Source organism: Pochonia chlamydosporia, chromosome 3, assembly GCF_001653235.2.
Source record: "Pochonia chlamydosporia 170 chromosome 3, whole genome shotgun sequence".
NCBI lineage: Eukaryota > Fungi > Ascomycota > Sordariomycetes > Hypocreales > Clavicipitaceae > Pochonia > Pochonia chlamydosporia.
This window is the reverse complement of record NC_035792.1, coordinates 3,330,543-3,353,158: the sequence shown is the minus strand read 5'-3', so window position 1 is coordinate 3,353,158 and position 22,616 is coordinate 3,330,543. Positions and strand designations below refer to the sequence as shown.

The window sequence follows — 22,616 nt, the reverse complement described above, 5'->3', positions numbered from 1 at the left end:
CCATTGGGTGCGAAATATCGTACACGCATAGACAGAGTAGCCGGGAGAGAAAACGGGGTGTATTGTATTTATGGCGGAGAGGAATATTCCAATATCTAGTTCAAAAAGGGGGGCTAGTGCCATGAAGGCGAAGGCATGATAATTCCGTATGCAGGATGTGGTAATTCAGGAGAAGGAATGTCATCGAAGGACTATAAACGAACATAGCACAGCACAGCACAGCACGCACCACATGGAAATAGCAAGATAGGAGCGTTGTGAGCGTTAGACAAAAAGCGATAGTCAATACCTATCCCCATTCCCATCTGGACTGGGTAAGATGTAACAAGTGTGACAGGTGGATGGTGTTGAATGTGTAATGTACTTTGCATTCGAGTCTGATGGTATATTATTTTATACAATGGAATAGTTTCATGTTTTCTTTGATGATTACATGGCTAGATTCGGCATTTAGTTGCGATGGTGAGACGGGCTCATAAAAATCCGATTGACGAATAAGTTGCTCACCGTACCCGGACATGAGATGCATGTTGTCATGAATCATGATGCCGTAGTACGATGCAGCAAGTAGTCCTCTCATCAAACTCAGCTACAACACAGATGCACTACTGTACAGTAGGGTCACGAAAGAATCCAGCCCGTTCACAGAGGACCGCGAAGGAAAATGAATTCACAAAGTATCCCCAACGACGTGGCGCCACTATCATCCAAATGGCGTCTACCTTTGACCCAAAAAGCAGCATGACCAAAAGTGGCCGAAGTAAGGGGGGCTGCAACATGCACACTGAATCACAACAAAAAATTGAGTTTGAGAGAAAATTCCGTGGTTTGTGCTCAGTGGCACCAATGTATGAGAATGAGCTGAGGAAGCTTGGGCCAAGAAAGGGCGCCGAGGCTTGACATCTGATGCGGTTTGAGATGCGACGTCGGGACTCAGGACGTACATGTAGGTGGGTATGAAGGCCCAGATGGTGCTTGAGCTGGAGGGGAGCTGTTTGGTGGAAACGTAGGAGGGATTGTTGGTGCTTGGATGGACATGGAAGCACAGGGAGTGAAAGGTGTATGTTGTGCGGTTGTATTTTTGGTGGAGGATTGAATGGCTTCGGGGTACGGAGAAGTGGTGGTTTCTTGTAGTGCTATGACGCGTCGTTTTGTTTGCAGGGCTGAAGGTCGTATTTATAGAGAGGCGGAGTTGAGGTCTTTTGCGGGACATGGAGATGCATTTCCCTCCGGTACTTAAGTATGGTGCTGAACACGAGGGGATGAGTGTTGTGATTGGGAAACCCGTCAAGTTGGAGGAATGGTTCGTGAAGTGTTCATGCCTCGCAGTGAGTGGTGGGGATCAATTGATGCGCTTGGCGCTACTTTAGGCGGCACGGCAGTGAGGCTGTGCGGATCTGGCAACTGCAAGTGGAAGTGGGTTCGTTGGGCATTGCCAGGGCGGAGCAGTCAATGGATACATGTACCTTTACTCAGTGTCGTGCATGTACTGTACTTATACTTGCAAGTGTTGGCAGTGGGGCAGCATCGTGGACATCGAGGCGAGTGTCAACGCCGGTCGGGGGTGGTCCATGTCTGTTGCGAGGCGAAAGGGAAAAAAACTAGTCCGTCAATTCTCTCCCTTAGTGCTGGTCTCGGTCCATAGTCTGTGGTCAACGTTGGAATGACACTCGTGCCCGTTCGTCCCGCATTCCGTCGCTTGCTCCTAGTCAAACCTCCTCTCCTAGATCGACTTGCTGCCTCTATTTTTTTTTTCTCCTGTGCTGATTCACGACGCCAAAACGCCCCCTTTGCCATTCTATCAGTTGTTCATTTTTCGCTGGGCCGTCGGCTATTAGGGTGCTGCGCGACTTCGAGTGACGCCGGTGGCTTTAACAACAGCATTTATCCGATCCTGCAGCTGGAGGGAGCCAACGCATCACCGCCTCAGCGAGGAACCGGTTCACATTGACGGCATCCCGTTGCCAAAATTTCGAGTGGCTAGGCGAGATCGACGTAGGCGTTGTTACTATTGAATATTCGATAGTTTGGGTATCGCGATTTCCTCTCGAGAGTCTGGCTGTGTCTGGTCACCCGCCGCCGCGAGTCGAGGACCCGGCAAAGGCGACACCACGAGTTTCCCCGGCCACATTTTAGATATATAATACATCAGGGCGAATCATTGTTTCTGCCCAGAGGTCTTGGGTTTTGTGGCGATGAATTCGTCGCAAAATCCATTCGGCGAGGAGCCCGACCATCCCTCCCAGTCTATACCAAATGCCGCCTATCCTGATGCCCCGTACCAACCGGGAAGCGGATTCCATGGAAATGGTAGCACGACAGCGTCGACGGGTCGTGAAGGACTCGCGTCCTCAGTAGCCGGGCACGATACATCAACAACATATTCGAACTCATACTCCACCTCTCCAAACTCATCGTCTCCGAACACCAGTGCGCCATCAGGGCATCAGACTACTTCCCCGTCTGTTGCTATCCCTGACGTCCCACCCCCTCCGTACATTCGCCATGAACAACCGAGCCCTTACATTCCAACTCGGACACAAACAATATCCCGCTGGACCGGCGCTGGTGCAGGGAACGGCCAGCAAAATGGACAACCAGAGTCTGTGCCAATGCAAAATCTATCACTCGCAACGTCTGCCCAGGGTTCCCTGGCGCCGTCCGTACCAATCACACAGCAAGAGCAACTGCCGTCGCCTTATACCACTGGCAGTGGCAGCATCTCAGTATCGACACAGGCAGGTAAGCCTGGCCCACTGGCTGAGGCTCGGCGGCGGCGACGGCGGCGGGTTAAAATCTGTATTGTCATCTTGATTGCTGTCTGTCTCTTCATACTGGCTCTGATTATTGGAATTGCTCTTGGCGTGTTAAAATCGTCTGCCCGCAACAATTAGGGATAAAGACGGGAATCCCCGAAAAAGCGCGCGCGTATTGGTGACGCATACTTATGGCACACGGGCCTTCCCGCCATCTGCCAGTTAATATCGAAACTGCAGGGGTTCAAAACCTGGCCGTAATACTCGGCCGTGTCGTCGTCATTCGGTTGCATTTTGGAGTTGGGCTGTTTCTTGCATTCGACTGGGGCGAGCATACATTTGAGCCATGGGTATTTGTTTGGTTTATAATTACATTGCAGGCTGGTGTCACAACCCGTCTTAATGGCGCAAATTGGAGGAACACGGAAGAAATTTGTATCAAATATGAGCGTATATTGCATTATTGGAAATGAAGTACTATGTCGACATTACTTGTTCGTCAGCCATTTCATTGTACGAATGGAAAGAGAAGAGCATGTCTGAGTGATTCTTCTGCCCGTCTTGTTTCGTGTTCCCCGTGCTTCTTTCCTTGACTCCCAAAGGGCAGGTGGTCGGGTTGCGCTATAATCAACCTGGACATGGAACCTTGGAAAGGCAAGATGCATCAGCCTTGCGCCTTCCCTGCGCGCACTTGCCTTCATAACTGTTGACTGTCCTGTTTTGTGCGACGTCGACGACACCTGATACCCTTTGTGTAACCTCCATCCTCCATCTCCGACATATTAGTAAATTTCTTTACGGAGTACTCCTTGTCTGGTCCACGACAGACAACACAGAGCCCAGCACCCACATGACGCACACGAATGGATATCAAACTCAATGTTACTGTGATGACGTTGGAAGGTGCATACTCGCATACTGATCCATGTGCGTTTCCCCTGCACTTACTGCCCAGGCATTTCCCCAGGTCCCAAAAAGTCCGCGTTTATCATGCATGAGTCTTGACGAAAGTTCTGTTTAGGGCCGTGACTAGGCGTTGTTGGACATCCCAGGACAAATTCTGCCTCCTAGTTTGCCGGTCTCGAATGATGTTCCCCCATTCCTAATTATTAGCATGATCGTCGTTCACGGCCATTGCTCGGTCACTTCCTGCGGCCCGTTTACTACCTGCGACAAAAGGCTGAGCAGCACAGTTGTGGAGGAAATAACAACTGCCGGGTTGTGTGGGTAACGGGGCCGTCTCGGCTATTATTCTAATTCTGTGACGACAACTATTCCGTAAGTACCTAGGTATGTGTCTGGTACCACTACGTACTTCCTTCTCTCTTCTCCCCTCAAATGCATGGACATTACATCGGCTATCGGCCAAAACACCGGTCGAGTTGGTTGGAGCTAACGATGAGGATTGCAGTTGTGGCAGCAATATTCTGCTACACACTTGGACCCGTGCTTACGCTCTCTCACTGACAACCAAGTTGAATCTTAGTGCTGTTGATCTTGGATAGTTGAAAGCCTGGGGGCCAGTTCCCTCCACCCACACGTGTTGCGACGACTTACAATGCCTGAGACGGCCCACCATGGCCCAGTTAAGGAAATAGTCAACTGGGTTGTTTGTTGGTGTTGGTGTTTATCCACTGAAATTATTACAAGCTGTTAGTTATTGGTGTGCCTCGAATTCAACTCTCAGTCTTTTACCCTCAGCCATGAGAGGCTATACTTAACAAGAAATGCGACAACGGGAATGCCGAGAGCCGATATTTGGACATTACAGATACCAATTGAAGGACACGATAGGGAAATTGCCAACTGTCCCATGCCGTCACAAGACTCGGAAAACCCTGAAATCATAATTTACTCTCATATTGTTGCCAAGTTGTGATGGCCTGCATTGCTGCTGCGTGAGGAATGCGCGGCGGTAAGCAACTTGCAGAATCCAGAGCAGGTTACTCTGTGCTAATGCCCAAAATCGACAGGGTCATCAGCAAAAGGCACCAGCGTTTCTTCTGGAAGTGACAATCCTGGTAACATCCTGCAACTGAAGACTAGGGCATCAACTAAAAGCGGTGGGAGCACTTGAGGTGATGGTTCGTTGGCCCAATCGTCTTGAAGGCGCTGGAATCGCCCGCCGGGGACGACCGGATGGTGTTCAACTGACAAGTAGTAACCACCGCGGACTGCAGCTCGGCGCCCGTCACCGAACGCTGGTAAAGTGCTGGATTGCCCAATAATTTAACCAGAACGACTCCAGGGGTCAGCTTCCGCGTACCTGATTATCCCGTTGATGCTTGCCTCCGCTGGGTATGGATTTGCAGCTAATTCACCCGACAGCATGGAAACCAGTGGCTTGCCAACACCAACACAAACACCCCTGCTCCTGCGTTGTAATAGCAAGACTTGAAGTTCCTCAAAGGAGTTTACGAACATGCGTTGTCAGTGGCATCGCCAGACACACCCACTTCGGTCGACCCGACGTTGACTGACCAGGAAGGCAACTCGAGGAAGCAAGTACACTGCACACAGCACACCACTCTGTCCAGGGCTGGAGGCTGTGCTCGTTGGTCGTCTCCGCCGTTGTACAATATACAGACCTGAGCTGTTTTCTTGCCTTTTTGCAAGGTTTTTGTTGATGAGTCGCACCTGGTGATGCCTCTCTTCGTCCCGTCTTCACCCTTTGCTAGGACAGGGTTTGCATCGACCAACCTCCACCAACGGGTTAGGGGCTGGCGTTGCTCTACAATATTCTCCTAGAATATGGAGTACCAGACAGGACAGGACAGGACTCATAGAGGCCCCGACATATGTCTTGCTTGTAAGTACGGAGTACCTCTGTACTTGTACCACATCCAGGCGGGCAGTCTGAGGTTTTGTTTCTGTTGCCCTACCTCAACTCGAAGCAACTTATTATGACGAAGCCGTACGGTCTCCATGTGGCAGCTTGGGCCCCGCATCCCGGAGCCTCCCCCGTCTGAGACCTGTAACCAACAGATAAATTACTTGACCCTTTGACCATGAGCACATCACCGTGTGTGTGTCTCTTGAAGATGCTAGACGTCTGGTGTCTGGTGTTGGCGACATTCATGTTTGTAACGAGTGGGCGATTTTCATAGTCTTGACTCTAGCAGGACTCGACAGGAACAATAGTTCTCGAAGCATTGAAGAATACCGAACGCTGTCAACAAGTCCTGTCTAGAAACCTTGGACAAGTCAAGTTGTCAAGAAAAGAGACAAGACAAGACGCAACCCACTTGGCATTCTCTCTCCTCCCCCTTTCAGCACATGGTGCCCCACCAGGGCTCCAGCGGTGGCATCTCCGTCCCGTCCTTGTTGTTTTGAGCGATTAGGTCTGGTCGAGTATGGCATGGTTATGGTAGGGTATGGTATGGTATGGTATGGTATGGTCAAGTATATTACCAGTATGTACGGAGTACATGCAACGCGTGTGTATGATTCTTTCGTACCTACCCAAGAGTACTCAGGTACCCCTACTCCAAGACCAGCATCCGAAAAGCGCCTCTGCCTTGATGGATTGACTCGCTTGCGACACTGACAAAAGCCACTCCCACGCAGACGCCGCTTAGTACGTCGAAATAAAAAGGCCATTTGACCCCCTCAGAAGGACCCCAAGACGGCACCGACGCCAATTGCACACACCAGACCTACTCAAGCACACCACCCGCGGCGCCTTCAGGGGACACACACTCTTCATTCATCCATTCAGGCCACCAAAAACCAGCCGCTTCTGTCACCGACTGGCTGCTGGCAAGACAAGGGCGGAAAGACACGACTCAAAACGCTCTCTTGGCCTGCTCACCCCACCCGCCACTTTAAAGGAGATCCAGGCCTGCAGCTCCAACCATCTCAGTCCTAGCTGGCCTGCAACTCAGGCACAACCAGAGCCAGAGCCCGAAATTGAAATCTTCAATCGGTCCCTCACAGACACAGGCCCGCGCAGCAGCTCCTGGCGACATTGAACTCCTCCTCATAGTCCCGCAAACCCCCCGGCCACCTCTTGACTTAATCCCCCCTTCACCGCCCTCAAATACCACCAGGAACCGTCCACGACCTTTGTCTTGATCTTGGCTTGTTTGCCTGCAACCGCGATCAATTGAACGACGACTTCAACCTTTGAGCCTCGTCCCGGAGTCATCTTTGCCAACGAGGAGAAGGCACTGGTCTTGCATCTGTGCTGCTGTGCCACAACTCCGCTTGGTCTGACGCTTTGACTACGGATACTTGATTTGCTGTGGTCCTTTCTGGTACTTGCTGTGTGCGCAGCATCAAAGCACCTTGCTTTGCTACGAGTTCATTGTCTGCGCAAACTCTGCGCTTCACAAACTCACCTAGATCCTGGCAGCACAATTCTATTGCGAGCATGCCGCAGCGGTATCATATCCCAGCAAGGTACTTTTTGACACGCAATTAGCATTTTTGCCAATTGAGCCATTGGTTAACCCGTCCTTACAGTCGCGAACTGCATGTTGTGGTTCTCGGAGCAGGTTTGTACATGTCCAATACCTCCCCAATCATGAGCATCCCATACTGACCTTGATTGTTCACAGGAGGCGTGGGGAAAAGCTGCTTAACAGGTAAGACTGTCCCAAGAAGAGAAGTTGAAACCCATGTCTGGCTGTGTTTTCTCATACTCTTTACTAGCGCAATTTGTCCACAATGAGTGGATTGAAAGTTATGACCCGACAATTGAGGATTCATACCGAACTCAAGTGCAAGTCGACGTAAGTTGTCACCGACCTATGGCGACGAATGTAAGGCTGACATGTGAGAACAGGGCCGTCAAGTTGTTTTAGAAATGTGAGTTTGGTCACTTATGTGGATGATGCCTTTGGGCTCGGTTACTGATCAAGATACTTTCAGCCTTGATACCGCGGGGACTGAGCAATTTGGTAGGTCCATGCACCCCACTACCAGACGTGCAGTTTGTACTGACACAACCGAGTTGCTATGAGAGATTTGTACATGAAGACCGGCCAAGGGTTCCTCCTGGTGTTTAGCATCACATCGCCCTCATCACTCAACGAGTTAGCTGGACTGCGTGAGGAAATCATTCGCATCAAAGATGACGAGAATGTGCCAATGGTCATTGTCGGTAACAAGGCTGACCTTGAGGAAAGTCGTGTCGTACAAAGGGCCAAGGGGTTTTCGATATCACAACGATGGGGTGCGCCGTATTATGAGGCTAGCGCCAGAACAAGAAGTGAGAATATGTGTGCCAAACCAGCCATCCGATTATACGCTAACAGACACATTCAGCCAATGTTGACGAGGTTTTTGTTGATCTATGCCGCCAAATGTTACGAAAAGACGATGATTATTTAGCAACCAACGAAACAGACGACAGTGGCTTCAAATTTGATGCCTTCCGGGGCGGTAACAAGCGCCGGCGACGCATCAGACTTCGGGAAAAGGACCACCCTCGATGTACCATTCTGTAGGGACGCTCGGCCAAAGCCACAACTTCAATTTGACTATCGAGAGAGTTTGCAAAAAGAACTCACTCACCAAAAAAGGAGGTCGAAAGCGAGGAAGAATTCACATTAAACTTCACGGGATATGATATTTCGCCATTTTTTTCTTTTCAAAAAGTATTCACCAACGTGGACATGACAAAGTTATGGGACAGAGCCTCACGGCTCAAAATTGCCCATGAGTTACATATGACTCGTACAGTATCAACCAGGCGATACATGGTCGCGCAACCGATTGGGCACATATCAGCGCCGAGGCTTTTTTGGCTGACCCGCACCCAAGCCTGCTTTCTTATATGGGAAAATCACACAACACATAGGCACGAGACAAGACCGATGCCGGATAGGAAAGGGATCAGACGACTATTTGCCAGGCGACAAAGGTTGGTAGCTTGATGAGGCGGCTTAAAATTTGGGTATGGAGTAGATGGCGTTTCTAGACGGGGAACCAACACTTTTGCTTCGTTTTATTTTTCAATGACAACGTATCTAAATATTCCGGGTGTCGGAACTAGGATACTCGGTTGGGCATGATATTTGACGCGTTACTCCCAACCTGTTTTGTTTTACGTGTCATCTTTGCTGGTTGTTTGTATATGAAGAAACGTCTCCCTAGCGAGAAAATGCGCGAAGCCGTATGGGGATGAAGCACTTGCATAGCTGTCCTATGCTCAAGTACATACATACAAGTGGTGGTTCAAACGCAGTGGATAGATGCCGTGGAAACAAAGTATTGTTTCGATGGCCAGATGCTAGACTATATACAGCAGCAACCTACTTTGACTAGTTGACATCTGTTCTGCTGTTCCCCGTGTCACCACCATCTGAATATCTTGATAAAGATGTCCAGAATAAATGCCAAAATCCCACGAAGTTGCGTAACCCTGTTCATCATGTGAACATATCTAAAGGTAAAGGCGTCAACTTCGTCGTAATCGTGAGCATAAATCTCCCAGGCTGCCCTTCCCCGTCCATCACCTTCGTGATCTGCAACGGGAATCTCACCCTCAGGCGCATTCTTCAAGGGAGGACCAACGGCTAATGAGCGCCCTGAAATAGATTCATCTGCTACCAAGCGAGTAGCCGCCTCAACCACGTCGGGGATGGTCGCGCCCCCTGCGGTGCCGGCGAGAAAAGCAATGTCAGCTACTACGGGTAGCATGCGGCTTTGCTCGACGAAATATGGTGCGAGCATATTTACGCGCAAATTGCATTTCTGCATAAAGGAGGTCATTCGCAGGGAACGAAATAGTCCGCACACGGCGTGTTTGGACATTGTGTAGTGCGTTTGGCCGGCTAATGGGGCTATGGAGGCGATTGAGCCGATGAGCAGGAGACAGTTGGTGTTTTTGGGATCTTGGGAGAAGTAGTAGAGCGCGAGATGGGTGGTGTATATGACACCTGTGATGTTGACGTCGATTGTTTTGGTAGATGGCTTGGGTATCTTGCCATTGACGAGGGAGGGGTTTTCGAATGTGTAGCCCTCAGGGGCTGAGATAATACCCGCATTGGGGACGACAATGTCGATTGTGTGCGTAGGGGAGAGGCGGGCTGCAGATTCAAAGAGAGCGGTTTGGTCTTCCCAGTTGGTTACGTCGCAGGTGATGTAGGCGAATGTGCTTGAACGGTATTGAGCACGTAGTTCGGCAACGAGAGATTCGCCGGATGCAGAGTCAATATCTGCGATGATAACGTGTGCGCCGTGAGAGGCCCAACGGCGGACCATGTGAGATCCGAGACCGTTGGCCCCGCCAGTGATGAGGATAGTTTTGCCATGGAGTGTCAGGGGGCTGTAGGATTTGGTGAGATCGACTGGAGGGGATTGCTGGATTGTTTTGGTTATGGACCACGGTGATGATGATGGAGAGTCTGCCATTTCTAGCCGCGTGCAGGGTAGTGTGAACCACAGGATGGTAGCCTTGGGGGAGGGTTGCTGACGTTTCAAGTGTAACTATGTTGTGTAGATATGTCAGCCTGGACCTCCTTGGTGATGGTGTTTTAGATTTCCAGACTGGAGACTGGGGAATGAACTGTGTGGGTCGAGATTGTGGACGATGTTGCTCTCCCGTGTCTTGGCCCACCAGACCCATCCTTCAACATTGATGTTTGATGACGCTCCAGACGTACCAGGGGTGTGTGTTGGTCATTAAAAGAGAAAATGGTACAAGAAATGTTCAAATCAAGTGTCAAATATTAATGGACAAGTAATAATCGGGTATATTACCACATAGCGGCAACTCGGTTGGTGGACTCTTTCGTCTGTTCTGGCAACTTTCACTGGTTCGCGCGGGCGACTTACAGCAGAAGTTGTATCTGCAAAGAGGGCCGACATATGCATTATTACAATGCATCATCGTGTCCAGGCCCAGGTCTAGGTCCAGGTCTCATTGCATATCGACTAGTAATATATCACTTCACGCATCGTACTGCGTTGAAATTATTTGCATGAGTCCCACCAGGGAGTCTCACGGGTAGGCCTCGTAGGACGCATCGAAGGGTTCTTCTATTGGCTGGCTGTTGGCTAGACATGCTGCACTTATACGCGCCTGGCAAAAACTGTAGGCGAGTATTGTGACACCACTTCGTCGTCTTCCAGGTTTGAGATGTAGATTGCGATAAGCTTGTTTTAAGTATTCGGAACCACGGCACCGTAAGCAAGCCTCGGCTCGCAAATCGCAATGAAGTATCGAACCTAACCTACAAACAGCTTGTCAGTTAGTATTCCCTCCAAGCATTTACATATTGGCAGTCTTTAGCCGAGACAAGAACGGGCCAGGCGCAATGTAAAACAAAATGGGGTTTCGATTTCCTCCGCATTTCAAGGAGAATCTCAGATCGTTCATCTAGTAGTAATTTACCGTTCGAGCTCGTTAAATCTACGCCGACGAGCCTTGACGCCGAAGTCGTTGAATGATGATATTTTCCCGCACCGACTGGCCCGATGTAGTCGTTGCTCGGCACATTTATAGACATAGGCTAGTTAATATAGCCAAATTAAGTTCCAATCGAAGATTCCGCTTCCGCAATTTCCGCAGTTTGCTTCTGTTGATACAAAGCCGTATGATATTGATGTCAGGGCGTTTCCACAAGTAGATATCTTCGTCTGGATTGACACACAGCCTTGGCTAGCGCGTTGGTTCCCGTTTCAGCATTAGAGGCCAGAAACCCATGTCTCAGTAGGCCGTTTCCTGAGACCTGCCGAACCTTTCATATTGGGCTCGGTGTTCCTTGGCTGTCTAGTTCTAAGTATCCAGCTTGGCTGAGACACACAAATTGACGACCACAGTAGCACAAAGTAGACTCGAGGCGAAATGCAGAAGAGCAGAAATAACGAGGTGACAGGGCCTCCCCACACAAGAACTACCTAGGTAGGTAAGACTCAGCCGCCTATAAGGTCCTCCGTACTCAGTACTCCGTATGCCAATTCCTGCTGGACAAAGCTCGCGGCAAGTCGCTTGAACGGCTCCTTTCCCAGGCACTAAACATGGACGGCAGCACTATCGAATACTTGCAGTAGAAGGAAGACCATTTTTAACAGTGGCTTCGGAAGTTTCTCCGGCGCTTGCTTCATTAGGAAGAAAGGGCGAACTCATGGGACCGCTAGCGATGTATTCCCATGCTGAACAAACAGTCAATACATCGTTATGAGGAAGTCCTCTAGTCGCACAAGTCATAGGAGAGTAATCGTTTCTGAGCAGCATCCACTTGACCAAAGATAACTCAAGGCGTGAGACAACCACGCGGGGCTGCTCGCGGGGCACTGAATAAACTGCCCGAGGCTTCTCCCCTGCAACAACTCAGGCTTGTCAGCGTATTTGTGATGTGCAGGGATTCGTCCACAGTGGTGTGGCAGGGTGTCGGCCAATAGCTGCAGGCACGATGGATACAGGCACCGTAAGCTCTTTGTGTTGGTTGTGTGGACCAAGAATGGGCATACAAAAATGAGGCCGGTTCTTCTCAGTTCGCCGAGAAGGAGGAGCCAAAGAGCTGGAGGCTGGGCAAGCCATCCCCTGACCTTTCAAGACAACAGCATCACGCTTCTATTCCAGCAAAGAAAAGCCGTACACTCGCACGGACTGTGATCAGATCTTATGCCGAGGAAGTAAATCGCAAAGCCGGGAAGCGGTCTGGTGAAAAATTTGAAGTCATATCGTTTGAGAAATGGGCATCGCGAACCGGATGTAGTGACAGTTGCTGAAAGGATATCGTCTTACTGAGGCTGCAGCTCATCCGTAAATTACAAACCCCACAGAACCTCTATGTAATCAAAATTGTTGTGATCATCTCATTCGAACTGTTTGGGAACTGACTTAAATGGTAGCATTGCTGTCATTTCGTGTGGAAGCTGAGCCATCAGTTGTTTGGCCACTTTTTGTTTCAATGTCTGAGTTCCGAAGCTTAGATGCGGTGTTGCAAGAGAAATTTAGTTGGGAGGGTGAGCTATGGCGGGGCGGGGCGGACGCCAAAATTTCTGGACACTGATGACAATGAACACCAGACTCAACCATCTGGAGTGTGGCACTGTAGCCGCGGCGGAACTTGTTTTCGCCATGGTCGTGTGTGCTATTCTCCCCAAAAGTCGATTCTGGATGGAGGCCCCACCACATCAATGTACACAATTGCTCTGCGAAGAGGGCGAGGCGCGCCAAAGTTGTATAGTCGGTTGTATAAGCTGTGTTGGGTGTGGATGACCACACCATATGTCAATTTGGTTTTGAATCAAGCTCGAAATCGTGGAGCATGTGGATGATGGATGTTTGCTCATTGCCTCCAACTCCGTCTGGTCCGGGCAAGGGTTGCACCGTGGCTTGGGCTGCAGCAACCATCAAAGGCACTCTCAAGGAACAGGGGTAGTGGGAAGACGATGAGCATCAGACGCCAATTCGACGAAGCTTGTCGATATTGAATCGAGAACCCACCATCTAGCCCTCTGGCATCCCGTGTTGGCGTCCTGGCTCCCCTGCTTTGCCCTGCGCTGCATCATGTATCTTCGGTCCCACTCTAACAGAGCTGCACATCGCCCCATTGTGCAACTCTGTCACGATGCTAGACTCATCTCGGGCTGGAGGGTCAACAACACAGGAGCGGACCACCCTGCGACCGCCATCCCAGAGCTCGAGTTTGACATGTTCGTCCGCCCACCCCGTGGTTTGATGGGCGGGCTACTGGGCAAGAAGTCTGGTTTCAATGAGCCCCAGGCTAAGCACTGCCGGAACACAGGTTGCAACCAGTATGCGAATTTCCAAGAGGCTGTCGAGCCAGTGTCATGTTCGGCAGGGCCCTTTAGGCAGGCAGGCAGGACGAGTCGAACGAAATGTGTTTCCATCCCTGGTTGAGGTCCGGAAAAGAGATCGATCGCAAGAGCACAGCACGTGAACATGTGATATCCTGCTTCAGCAGCGTCAGCAGCGTGATAATGGAGGTAAATGTTCTTCATGGTAGGGTATGGCATAGTCCTCCGCTGGATTGGGGGCTCTTGGAGCTGTCATCAAACGAGTGCCTGAAGTGAGCCACCAGAGCAGACCTGAAAAGCATGTCAAGAGAATGGCGGTTTCGAAGTTCGACATCAGCCCATTCAGGCAGCGTAAGCACTCGTACGGGGGACCTGGCAGGAACCCGGGCACAGGTCAACTGGTGTGCCAATCAGCGACGAGACGGCCTCAACCAACTGCCGGTGATTGGCCTTGGGAGGAAGCGGTGGAACAATGAGGTGATTCGGCAAGCCTGGTATGTGGTTGGTGCGAGTTCGTCTTTGGAACATCCCTGCGACCCTGAAAAGAGATAGAGACCAACAGGTTGAGAAGTTGGGCGATTGATTGATGAATTGCCGATTCGATTTGGTTAGCAACTGGTTAGCAACATGATTGTACCAAGTGTCTAGTCGGAATTTTAAAGTGCTGCAATTATTTTTTATTATTGCATCGCAGTTATGCAGTGCTCTTTGGCGTGTAAAGGCAGTCCATGTCCTATCTGAGCTGAAGGATGCGCCTGCCTAATGATCCACGGATTGCCTCCCGGGAGGACGAGGGGCAAAAGCGCGGATGGATAAAACGGCAAGTGGTCAACAGGTTCCTGCCAGTAAAAACGAATGTGCTCCGGTTGGAGGGCTTCGGCATTAAGTGCTAGCAGAGGCATTTCCTAAGATTTTGAAAATTGGTTCAATGTTGCCCAATGGCCCCTTGAAGAGGCAACTCGAAGACTTGACGGAAGACAACGGATCAGTCACCCGCAGTATGACATCCTACATCGATCTGGCATTGTCGTCGAGGAATGTACGTGCCGTGGACTGAACAGCAAGACACACCAATAGTATACATTTGCACCTGTGGCATGTGAAGACTCAGTACAGGCACACCAGACCTGAGATGGGAGGGGAACTCTTCTACTCAATGCTTCAGACCCTACTCCGTACACATCTACCTACTACCTAGGTACCTAGGTAGGTAGTAAGGGGACGACGTGATAGACTTGTCCTCCTTGGTTGGCCCCAATTTCCAACACCATCAATATGAGATGAGATAAGTGATGCATGGCTTTCAGCAGTATTATCTATCACCAACAAGCATCCATCTGGAGCCACCGCCCCATTCATCCACGACGACCCTCTCGACTAAAGTCCCATGTCGTGTCTTGATCGATCCCCCACAGTCAAAACGAAAACGGTGGGCGCGCCCATGGTAATGATGAGCAGGGCAGCCCAGAGTGAAACAAACGTACGAAGCTCACTGGCTGGTAGTACCTTAGCTTGGCTGCTTGCGCGCTATCTAATTTAGGTACCTGCCAGAGCCCGGACCCGGTAAGGCAGAGCAACGCATACCATGACAAGATGACCAAGCGACCTGCGGACCCACATTTCTCTCATTTGAGCACCTGGGCATGGGTGGTACATGTCTGGTTCGCGGGTGCATCCCAGGGTGTGCAAGAGTGCAGCAAAATAACGGCTTTGTGTGATGTATTTGAGTCTGGTGAGCATTCAGCAGCGAGCTATCCATCACTTCAGGCGTGTGCTAGGACTTGTCACAGAAATTTGAAATTTCTAAAGGAACTGGAGCTTGAGAGGAGCCGTCGAGACATTGAAACTGCCCATCCCACCTGGCCAAAGTTGGATCTCGACCAGGAATTCATTCTTGCTGATATTCTTGCGAAGGTTGCAGGCCAACACTCAGTTCTAAGTTTCATATTAGTTCAAATGTTGCCCCGGCCCTGACATGTACACTCTGGTGTGCTTGCTTGAAATCTTCTGCCCCAATGCCGGCCACCCCAGCAGTCCAGTGGCAGGGCATTCGTGCCGGTGCATTGCACCAGCCAGCCCCAGCTGTCACAGGCTATGCAAGTGCTTTAGCCCTGGTCGATAACTTATGGGTGGTGCCAAGGGGAAAAGTTTTCTGACAATCGCTCCCTGCCTGTGCTGGTTCGACCGTCTGGTGAGTGTTGGCGTCTGCTTATCGACGACTGTGACCGGGAGAGGCCCAAGAGCCCTGTGCCTGGAGCTGCCAGGTTCTAAGTTGGGAACGGAACAAGGCACTGGGGTCATTGTGCATAGTACCAGATCATACGGAGTGCAATACTCCATACTCCAGGTATGTGTATGCAATACTCACGAAAGAACCTTGCGAGCCACTGGTTGTCGGATGACACTGGTTTGTAATTTTAGATTTGGCCTAACAACCTTCCGTCAATAGTCAACCACTTTTTGCCTTTGTGCCTTCAGGTTTGACTTTGACTAGGAGGCGCTCTCATCCAATGCGCTCGCCCTCCGATTGGACAGATTGCGGTGAGCGGACCAGGATTAGCGTCAGTTGCGCTCCCACCGTCTCTCGCTCTCAGGTCAGGCTGGCCAGGGCTTGTAGTCAATGTTGTGCAGACATCTGGTGGTGTTGATGTGAGGACTCACCTTGGTATGGAGCATCACCAGGTTTGAGAGAGCAAGTGTCTGTGGGTTTGCCACCTGTTGAATGCGAGTGTGAGGGGAGGGCATGAGGCGTGAGGCCAATACCTAGGTGCTCGAGGAGCATGGGAGTCGCGCAAGTGGCATGCTCCTTCCTATGCACGCACTTTCCAGATATTTACAGACGGTATACATGTACCAAACCGTGGAGAGCCTGTTGACATCTTGTAGAACATCGCAAAAGGCGCTGGCCGATCTCTCGTGCCTCCATCAACACAGTGCATCCAACCTCCATGTCCCTGACAATACGCTGCACATGTCATTGTAACCACGTAAACGTGTCAAACCAAAGTTAGCCAAAAGCCAAGACATTCAACAGACAGGGTTTGGGGCCTGAGTCCTGACCCAAATCACAAAGGTAGGCAGTGGTCTGTCCACACGCGCCTTGGTCGTCAAGACTCCGTATGCGGCTCTGTCAGCATTCAGATTGACCAGACCAGACCAGAGAGGATGAACAGAGGCCCCTCCCCAACCCTCCCATGCCATTTTCAATTTCCTGTTTTGTTGTAGGCTGGTATTTGACGCCTCACTTTGTCTGGGTCAGTGGTCGGCCCCCAACGGCTTGGGACCAGTGCTGCTGCTGGTGCTGCACCAAGACAGACACCAAGAAGACGCGAAGGCGTCAATCGAGGTCCAGTGTGTTCCCAGCACAGCTCCTCGGGTTCCGTCCGTCCTTGCTTGCTTCTTTGCTCCTAGTCATCAACTCGTCACCTCGCATTTTTCTGAAAATTTGGTCTGTTGTTTTGTTGTTCTTTCCCCCTAGTTCTTTACTTTGCTGTTTTCTGTTCCGTTATCTTCCTATCTCTCGGGTGCTGCGTCCCTGAGGAATTGTCTGCTGCTTCGTCTTCGTCTTCGTCTTGACCTCGTCCTGGTACCGAGCACATACATGATCCTCGAGACCTGGTCTTGGCAGTGTTACGACGCCTTGCTTCCATGCACATGAGAGTCACTCGGTAGACGAACGAAGGGCCAGAGCATTTTACTCAGACCTCGGGCAGTCAACTGTTCAACACTCCCAAGACACCAGACCAGAGCCTACCTTGACAAGGCCCTCCCCCACAAGCTGTCTGGCCGCGCCCCCAGTCACCCTCTTCCGTTTTCGTGTGTCTCTGCCCAGACGAAAGTTGAACACCCCTCGTCGGACTCTTCCAAGAACATCCTTGCTGGGGCATTGACACTCCTCGACTCTGGCCACATCTTGTCGTCGATAAAGTAACTGCTTTACTCAACGTACTTTTTCATAGTACGAGCTGACAGGGACTGAAGCCGTACTCGGCGCGTTGGCTTGCCCGGTCCTGCAATCACCAAAAGGCAAAATCCCGACGTCTATCATCACTGACTTCTCAGCCTGCGCAGCCATACCATCGCTGGGACTCCCAAGAACTTCAGACACCAAACTCGCATCCACCCTCCCACAACACTGGGAACGAATCTACCTTGACCCGCGGGCCAACCGTAGCTCGTCCTGCATTACACCCACCAAGCCCAAACCAGCCCACTGGACGACCATCAGGGCGGCGGCTTGGATCTAAGGTACGCGGCTGCGACACGGCATATCCTGTGGGCGTGTCTGTGGGTCTCTCACCCCGGCCACGCCTGCGCATGTCTCTTGGTGTCTCTGTCTCTTTCATCTCTGTTCTCTCCCATGTCCCTCTCAATCCGTCGTCACACTCTCTCGATCCATCCACATCCCATACACCACACTCCACTCACTCTAGCCAGTTCCAGTCCAGGGCGCTGGTGCTCGCTCATGTTTCCCGCAACCCCAAAAAGCTTGCCCCCAAGTCTCATTCCCAGTCCCCCGTCCAAGTCCCAGTCCAAGTCCCAGACCCAGACGCAGGCTTCGTCTTCGTCCTCGTCCAGTCCTGGCCAGTCCCAAGGCAAAACCACACCAAGACCCGGTGCCACACACCCCCCCGTCCCAATCCGAACTCGATCACTGGGAAAGAGCCACCCACCCACTTTGCCCACTCATCCACTTGCTCACCCACCCGCTTCCTTCCTGCCTGCTCCGTGTCTGCCTCTTTCTTGCCTGCGCCTGCCTGCATCTGTCTGTGACTGGGTTTGCGCTTGCACCTGCACCCCGTTCCTCTTAATTTGAGTGGTGTGCGCCTCTTCCCCAACTGCGCATCTTTGTCTCGTCCTCGTCACTATTCGCCATTCCCGTCATTGCAACTTGTTTTTCGCATATCCTCTCTTCCACCCCGCCGCCGCGCATCGCATGTATTCCGACATCGCGCCTGCTTCGATTTTGTCGTTTTGCAACCTGTTGATCGTCTGTCAAGAATAGAAAGAACGACGCGCTCGGCCTGGATACGCATCCGCATCCGCGTTCTGTTACTACACTCGCACGACCTGGTCGCGACCGACTCGATTTTCCATCACCACAGAATAGTACTTGAATCATTCTGCGCTCCCGCTCCTTCGCATTCACGACTCGGCTTTTCTGATTGCGCGCTATCTATACACGAACGTCTGATCGAACCGAACTTCAAGGTCTCTGCAACGTCCGCTCTTGGTTCCGTCCTTGTCAACCTGGTCGCTTTTCCGGCCTGTCGCATTCGACCTTGTCGCGCGATTCACGCCCCCTTCGTGTGTCAAGAGGGCCATTCGTGACTCTTCAAAGTTGTTGGATCTATCGGAGGACTCGCGACGTCGCAATTATTGCCGAGATCTTTCCTCGTTATAGTTGACTCGATCCCGACGTATACCACGACTTACTCCGACGAACCACTCAGAGTTTGCCGACGACTGGTTCAGTCCAAACCCGTCTCGTCGTTTCTTCGACGTTTTGCGCTGTCATTTACGCGGATAGCCAGTTCTTTCCACGCTACGCATGCGACGTGCTAGGTGGCGATGAATTCAGAGCCCAGTGCACAATCGTCTCAACATCCCACCATATCAAGCGTCGCGTCCGCGAAGCTGCAGCATTCCAACCGTGCCAGTCCATTTCCCACCACCACCACAACCTCCGACAAGCCCTCCATGGCCGCTGCTTCGAGTTTTCTACCTGCGGCTCAGGCTTTCAGGCCGTCTCCTTCCACTCAGTCACCTTATCCCCTCAATATGTCAGCAGCCCATCTATTCGAGCGCGAGCCGACTAAACCCGTGGGCACTCCATTTGCCAGCACTCCGACACCACCCATGGTTCGTGTTCTTATTCGCCGCTTGCCTCTGAACACCTCTGAGGAATCATTACGTTTGATGGTTGTGTGGTCTAAGGAACTGGCCGATGTCGAGCTGCTTCCCGTTGACAAGTCCGAGGACGACGGCTTTCGCTCAGCCCTCTTGCGATTCAGAAGTATGTCCGGGGCACTAGAAGCCAAGAATATGCTGGATGGAAGGTCTAATATTTCCAACGACGCCGAAATGATTGTGGAAGTCTTGTCGAACAGTCCTCCTACAGCGAGACGGAACACTACCGCCACCACCGAGCAGTTGTCTGCTATGCCGCCGGTGACTTCATCGGCTGGCTCTGCACCTCTTCCAGCATCTCGACAACCCCCGCGCTTCAACGGCTTTCAGCCTCTAGACAACAGTGTCTCGCCTACTTCGAACGGTGCATTCCCCCCTCACGAGTTCATTCATCCCGACGCGAACTCGCACTATCAAAATATCTTCTCTCCTCAGTCACCAATTGGGAACCATCTGAGCGAGCGCCCAAGAATATCTGGCAAGTCGCTTATTAGCAGCGATTTTGGTGACGATGACGAAACAAGCGACCTTCTCAAAGACCCCGTTGCCTATGCTGAGAATGGGGCAACCTCGCAGCGCAGAGCTACTGCACCTCAGATTCCCATCGGACGAATGGCTGGATTATCCCTCAGCACGAACAACCACAGCCAGGCTGGGCCTGCTTCTCTTCCACCATACATGGGCCCGTTGTCCCCAGCCAATGCCCCAGCACCTGGCCTTGCTTATCCTGTCAATGGTCACACCTATCCACGACATAACTTCCCCCCAGTCAACCCAGCTGACCAGAACCCACCCTGCAATACTTTGTACGTCGGCAATTTACCTATTGATACATCGGAGGAGGAACTCAAGGCTATGTTTTCCAAGCAGCGGGGCTACAAGAGACTCTGCTTCAGGACAAAGCAGAACGGACCTATGTGCTTCGTTGAGTTTGAAGACATCTCCTTCGCCACGAAGGCTCTTCACGAACTCTATGGACAGCTGCTCCATAACAGTGTCAAGGGGGGTATCCGGTTGAGCTTTTCAAAGAATCCACTGGGAGTGAGGTCCGGCCAGACCCCAGGTCAGGGGTCGAATAACTCTATGGGTAACATCAACGGCATCATTGGGGGTAATGCAAATGGGTTTCCCACTACGCATGGTCCTCCTCCAGGACTGGCGGCACCACCTGGGCTAGGAACCGGTCGCGGCAACTACAACTTGGCTTCGTCTATGAACACTGGCGGCAATAGACCATACAATGCGTCTGGGTTCCCTGGGGGGCCTAATCACCCATGGAACGCGCCGTATAACAACAGCGTCGCCACGGGACCTAATGGTAACGGGCTCAACAATAGCTCTTCCTTCTTCCCCAGAAATATGATGGGGCGATAAACAGCCATTTTAATGGCAATAGCACGATGCCGTCCTCATTTTGTCTGCGTCTGAGGCCTTCTTTTAATTACTTCTTTCCCCCTCTTCACTTTCCGTAAATGCGTTTCTATCACGGTCGAATTTTCACAGCTCGGTTCACATATTCCACCACATCTAATTGGGTCTTGATTTGTACAGCGGCAAGCATCATGTATGTGAAGACATAAAACGGGAGTTGGTGCATTTCCTTTCATGCAATGAGACCTACAAACACCCCCATTGGCGAAGATTAAAACAAGCTGGATTGCTGGAAAATCAAAAATCAAAACACGAAAAAAAAAACACACGGAGCGACAAAAATCAGGAGCAAAAACTTTTATATGCAGGAAGACAAAAAGATTTGGAAAGGTCACACTTTAACTGGATTAGGAGTTCTTGATAGTTTGAATGCTTGGGAACTTGACTCTTTTGGTACGGAGCACAGGACGCATGGCATGGATTTTTAAAGCTGGACAGGTCGCATGGTGTCGCAATACACACCCGAGATACGGAGCACATGGGATCCAAAACATCCAAAGAGTGGGCGTACTTTTTTGCATTTGCATGCAGCGCGTCGAAGAGGAATGTGTCTGTATTCGTCGGTTTCTTGCATGGGATCTGCAAATGTTTCGGGTGGGCAAAGATTCATGCATCAGGAAATGTCTGGTATGGCTCAAAATCGGTTGCATTTTGTTGGTTCAGAAGGGTTTTATGGCGCAAAACACGGCATAGCCAGGTGCATCTTGGAACGTTTTGGGGGGCTGGAGGATTACGGAGTACCGTCTGGTGATTGCGTTTTGGAGATTGTGATGAGAGGGAAAACAGAAGAATCACATGGGCTCACTGCCAGTCCAGTCACTGGCACTACTGGGGTCCTTACTCTACTTGGTTGCTCTTTTTCTGGTATTCTCCTACTCCTACTCTGGAAGACGCATCTATCTCTGCGGGACCAGTCCCTTATTTGTCTCAAGAGGTCTACACAGACGCAGATATGGCGTTGCATTGCATTTTGAGTCGTGACTTTTTTGTTACATTGGGTTGTGGTTTCTGGAGCTTGGTTTGCTACTATTTGATTCCCCCTTTCGTTTTCTTTCTTTTCTTTTCAGTCATCTCTCTCACTTCAACCAGAGCGGCATTGGGGAATGGACAACTCATGTACCGAAGGGGTTTGCTTGCCTTTTTGCCTCGTCTTCTTTTTCATTCGGGTCTTTTAATGAGTTTGAGGGATATTTGTGTTGTGGTGTGTGGTGTTTGTACTGGTTTGTTGTGCTTGCTGCTGCGGTTTGCTTGGTGTTGTGGCTCTGTCGCGATTTTTCCATAGTTCGATGGTCTGCTATAGATGTTTATTTCTCGATGACGAAGCGTGCAAATGCCAAGTTTTCACCGTCGCCGGCCGGCTCTCTACTACGACTACATGTGTATGCGTGCGTATATGAAAGTGATGTTTATGTGAATGGCACATGTGATGTGTGTGATGTAATGTAATGAAATGAAATGGGTGGGCGGAGGCTCGGGTGAGATTACCATGTTGCAGGAATGCCATGTCCACAACCATAACCATGACCATGTTGCAGACAGACCCTTCACTTCCTCTTGGCTCTTCGCTCTTGGAAACACAATACGGCTACTGATGCAAGCCACGCGCGTGGCATGCAGATAGCGCAGATAGTGCAGATAGCTCCAAGGCTACCAGCGGCCCCGACAGAGAACAGAGCAGATTGAGCTCCGCAGGGGCGGAAATCTTGGCAGTCGTATTTCCGCCCATGGCCAAGCAAAGATGTTTGCCTGGCATGTACGGATTCCTCCGTACTTTGTATCTGGTGCGGTGAAATGATTTGGTTG

General features: G+C 51.0%; 8 protein-coding genes across 8 annotated transcripts; 7 read left to right on the top strand and 1 right to left on the bottom strand.

Moving 5' to 3' along the window:
• Positions 1 to 558: 558 nt before the first annotated feature.
• On the top strand, positions 559 to 900 carry VFPPC_15856 (hypothetical protein; the record flags this gene model as incomplete). The annotated part of the gene is made up of 1 exon (XM_018293609.1): positions 559 to 900. One exon carries the CDS (start codon positions 559 to 561, stop codon positions 898 to 900), a length of 342 nt encoding a protein of 113 aa, XP_018145487.1.
• A 1,295-nt stretch (positions 901 to 2,195) lies between these two features.
• On the top strand, positions 2,196 to 2,894 carry VFPPC_15855 (hypothetical protein; the record flags this gene model as incomplete). Its single annotated transcript, XM_018293608.1, has 1 exon — positions 2,196 to 2,894. The coding sequence occupies one exon, from the start codon at positions 2,196 to 2,198 to the stop codon at positions 2,892 to 2,894; it is 699 nt and encodes a 232-aa protein (XP_018145486.1).
• Positions 2,895 to 4,048: 1,154 nt separating this feature from the next.
• On the top strand, positions 4,049 to 4,261 carry VFPPC_15854 (hypothetical protein; the record flags this gene model as incomplete). Its single annotated transcript, XM_018293607.1, has 1 exon — positions 4,049 to 4,261. One exon carries the CDS (start codon positions 4,049 to 4,051, stop codon positions 4,259 to 4,261), a length of 213 nt encoding a protein of 70 aa, XP_018145485.1.
• A 1,853-nt stretch (positions 4,262 to 6,114) lies between these two features.
• VFPPC_15853 (hypothetical protein) lies at positions 6,115 to 6,303 on the top strand (the record flags this gene model as incomplete). Its single annotated transcript, XM_022428983.1, has 1 exon — positions 6,115 to 6,303. The coding sequence occupies one exon, from the start codon at positions 6,115 to 6,117 to the stop codon at positions 6,301 to 6,303; it is 189 nt and encodes a 62-aa protein (XP_022284492.1).
• An 825-nt stretch (positions 6,304 to 7,128) lies between these two features.
• VFPPC_13713 (serine/threonine-protein kinase) lies at positions 7,129 to 8,206 on the top strand (the record flags this gene model as incomplete). The annotated part of the gene is made up of 8 exons (XM_018291485.1): positions 7,129 to 7,157; positions 7,221 to 7,252; positions 7,316 to 7,342; positions 7,410 to 7,489; positions 7,543 to 7,565; positions 7,629 to 7,657; positions 7,711 to 7,968; positions 8,025 to 8,206. 8 exons carry the CDS (start codon positions 7,129 to 7,131, stop codon positions 8,204 to 8,206), a joined length of 660 nt encoding a protein of 219 aa, XP_018145483.1.
• Positions 8,207 to 9,053: 847 nt separating this feature from the next.
• On the bottom strand, positions 9,054 to 10,115 carry VFPPC_04847 (short-chain dehydrogenase; the record flags this gene model as incomplete). Its single annotated transcript, XM_018284125.1, has 1 exon — positions 9,054 to 10,115. The coding sequence occupies one exon, from the start codon at positions 10,113 to 10,115 to the stop codon at positions 9,054 to 9,056; it is 1,062 nt and encodes a 353-aa protein (XP_018145482.1).
• A 6,958-nt stretch (positions 10,116 to 17,073) lies between these two features.
• Positions 17,074 to 18,589, top strand: VFPPC_17683 (hypothetical protein; the record flags this gene model as incomplete). Its single annotated transcript, XM_022429372.1, has 4 exons — positions 17,074 to 17,109; positions 17,155 to 17,377; positions 17,445 to 17,707; positions 18,473 to 18,589. The coding sequence occupies 4 exons, from the start codon at positions 17,074 to 17,076 to the stop codon at positions 18,587 to 18,589; spliced, it is 639 nt and encodes a 212-aa protein (XP_022285590.1).
• Positions 18,590 to 19,253: 664 nt separating this feature from the next.
• On the top strand, positions 19,254 to 20,756 carry VFPPC_04843 (RNA recognition domain-containing protein; the record flags this gene model as incomplete). Its single annotated transcript, XM_018284123.2, has 1 exon — positions 19,254 to 20,756. The coding sequence occupies one exon, from the start codon at positions 19,254 to 19,256 to the stop codon at positions 20,754 to 20,756; it is 1,503 nt and encodes a 500-aa protein (XP_018145479.2).
• Positions 20,757 to 22,616: the final 1,860 nt, after the last annotated feature.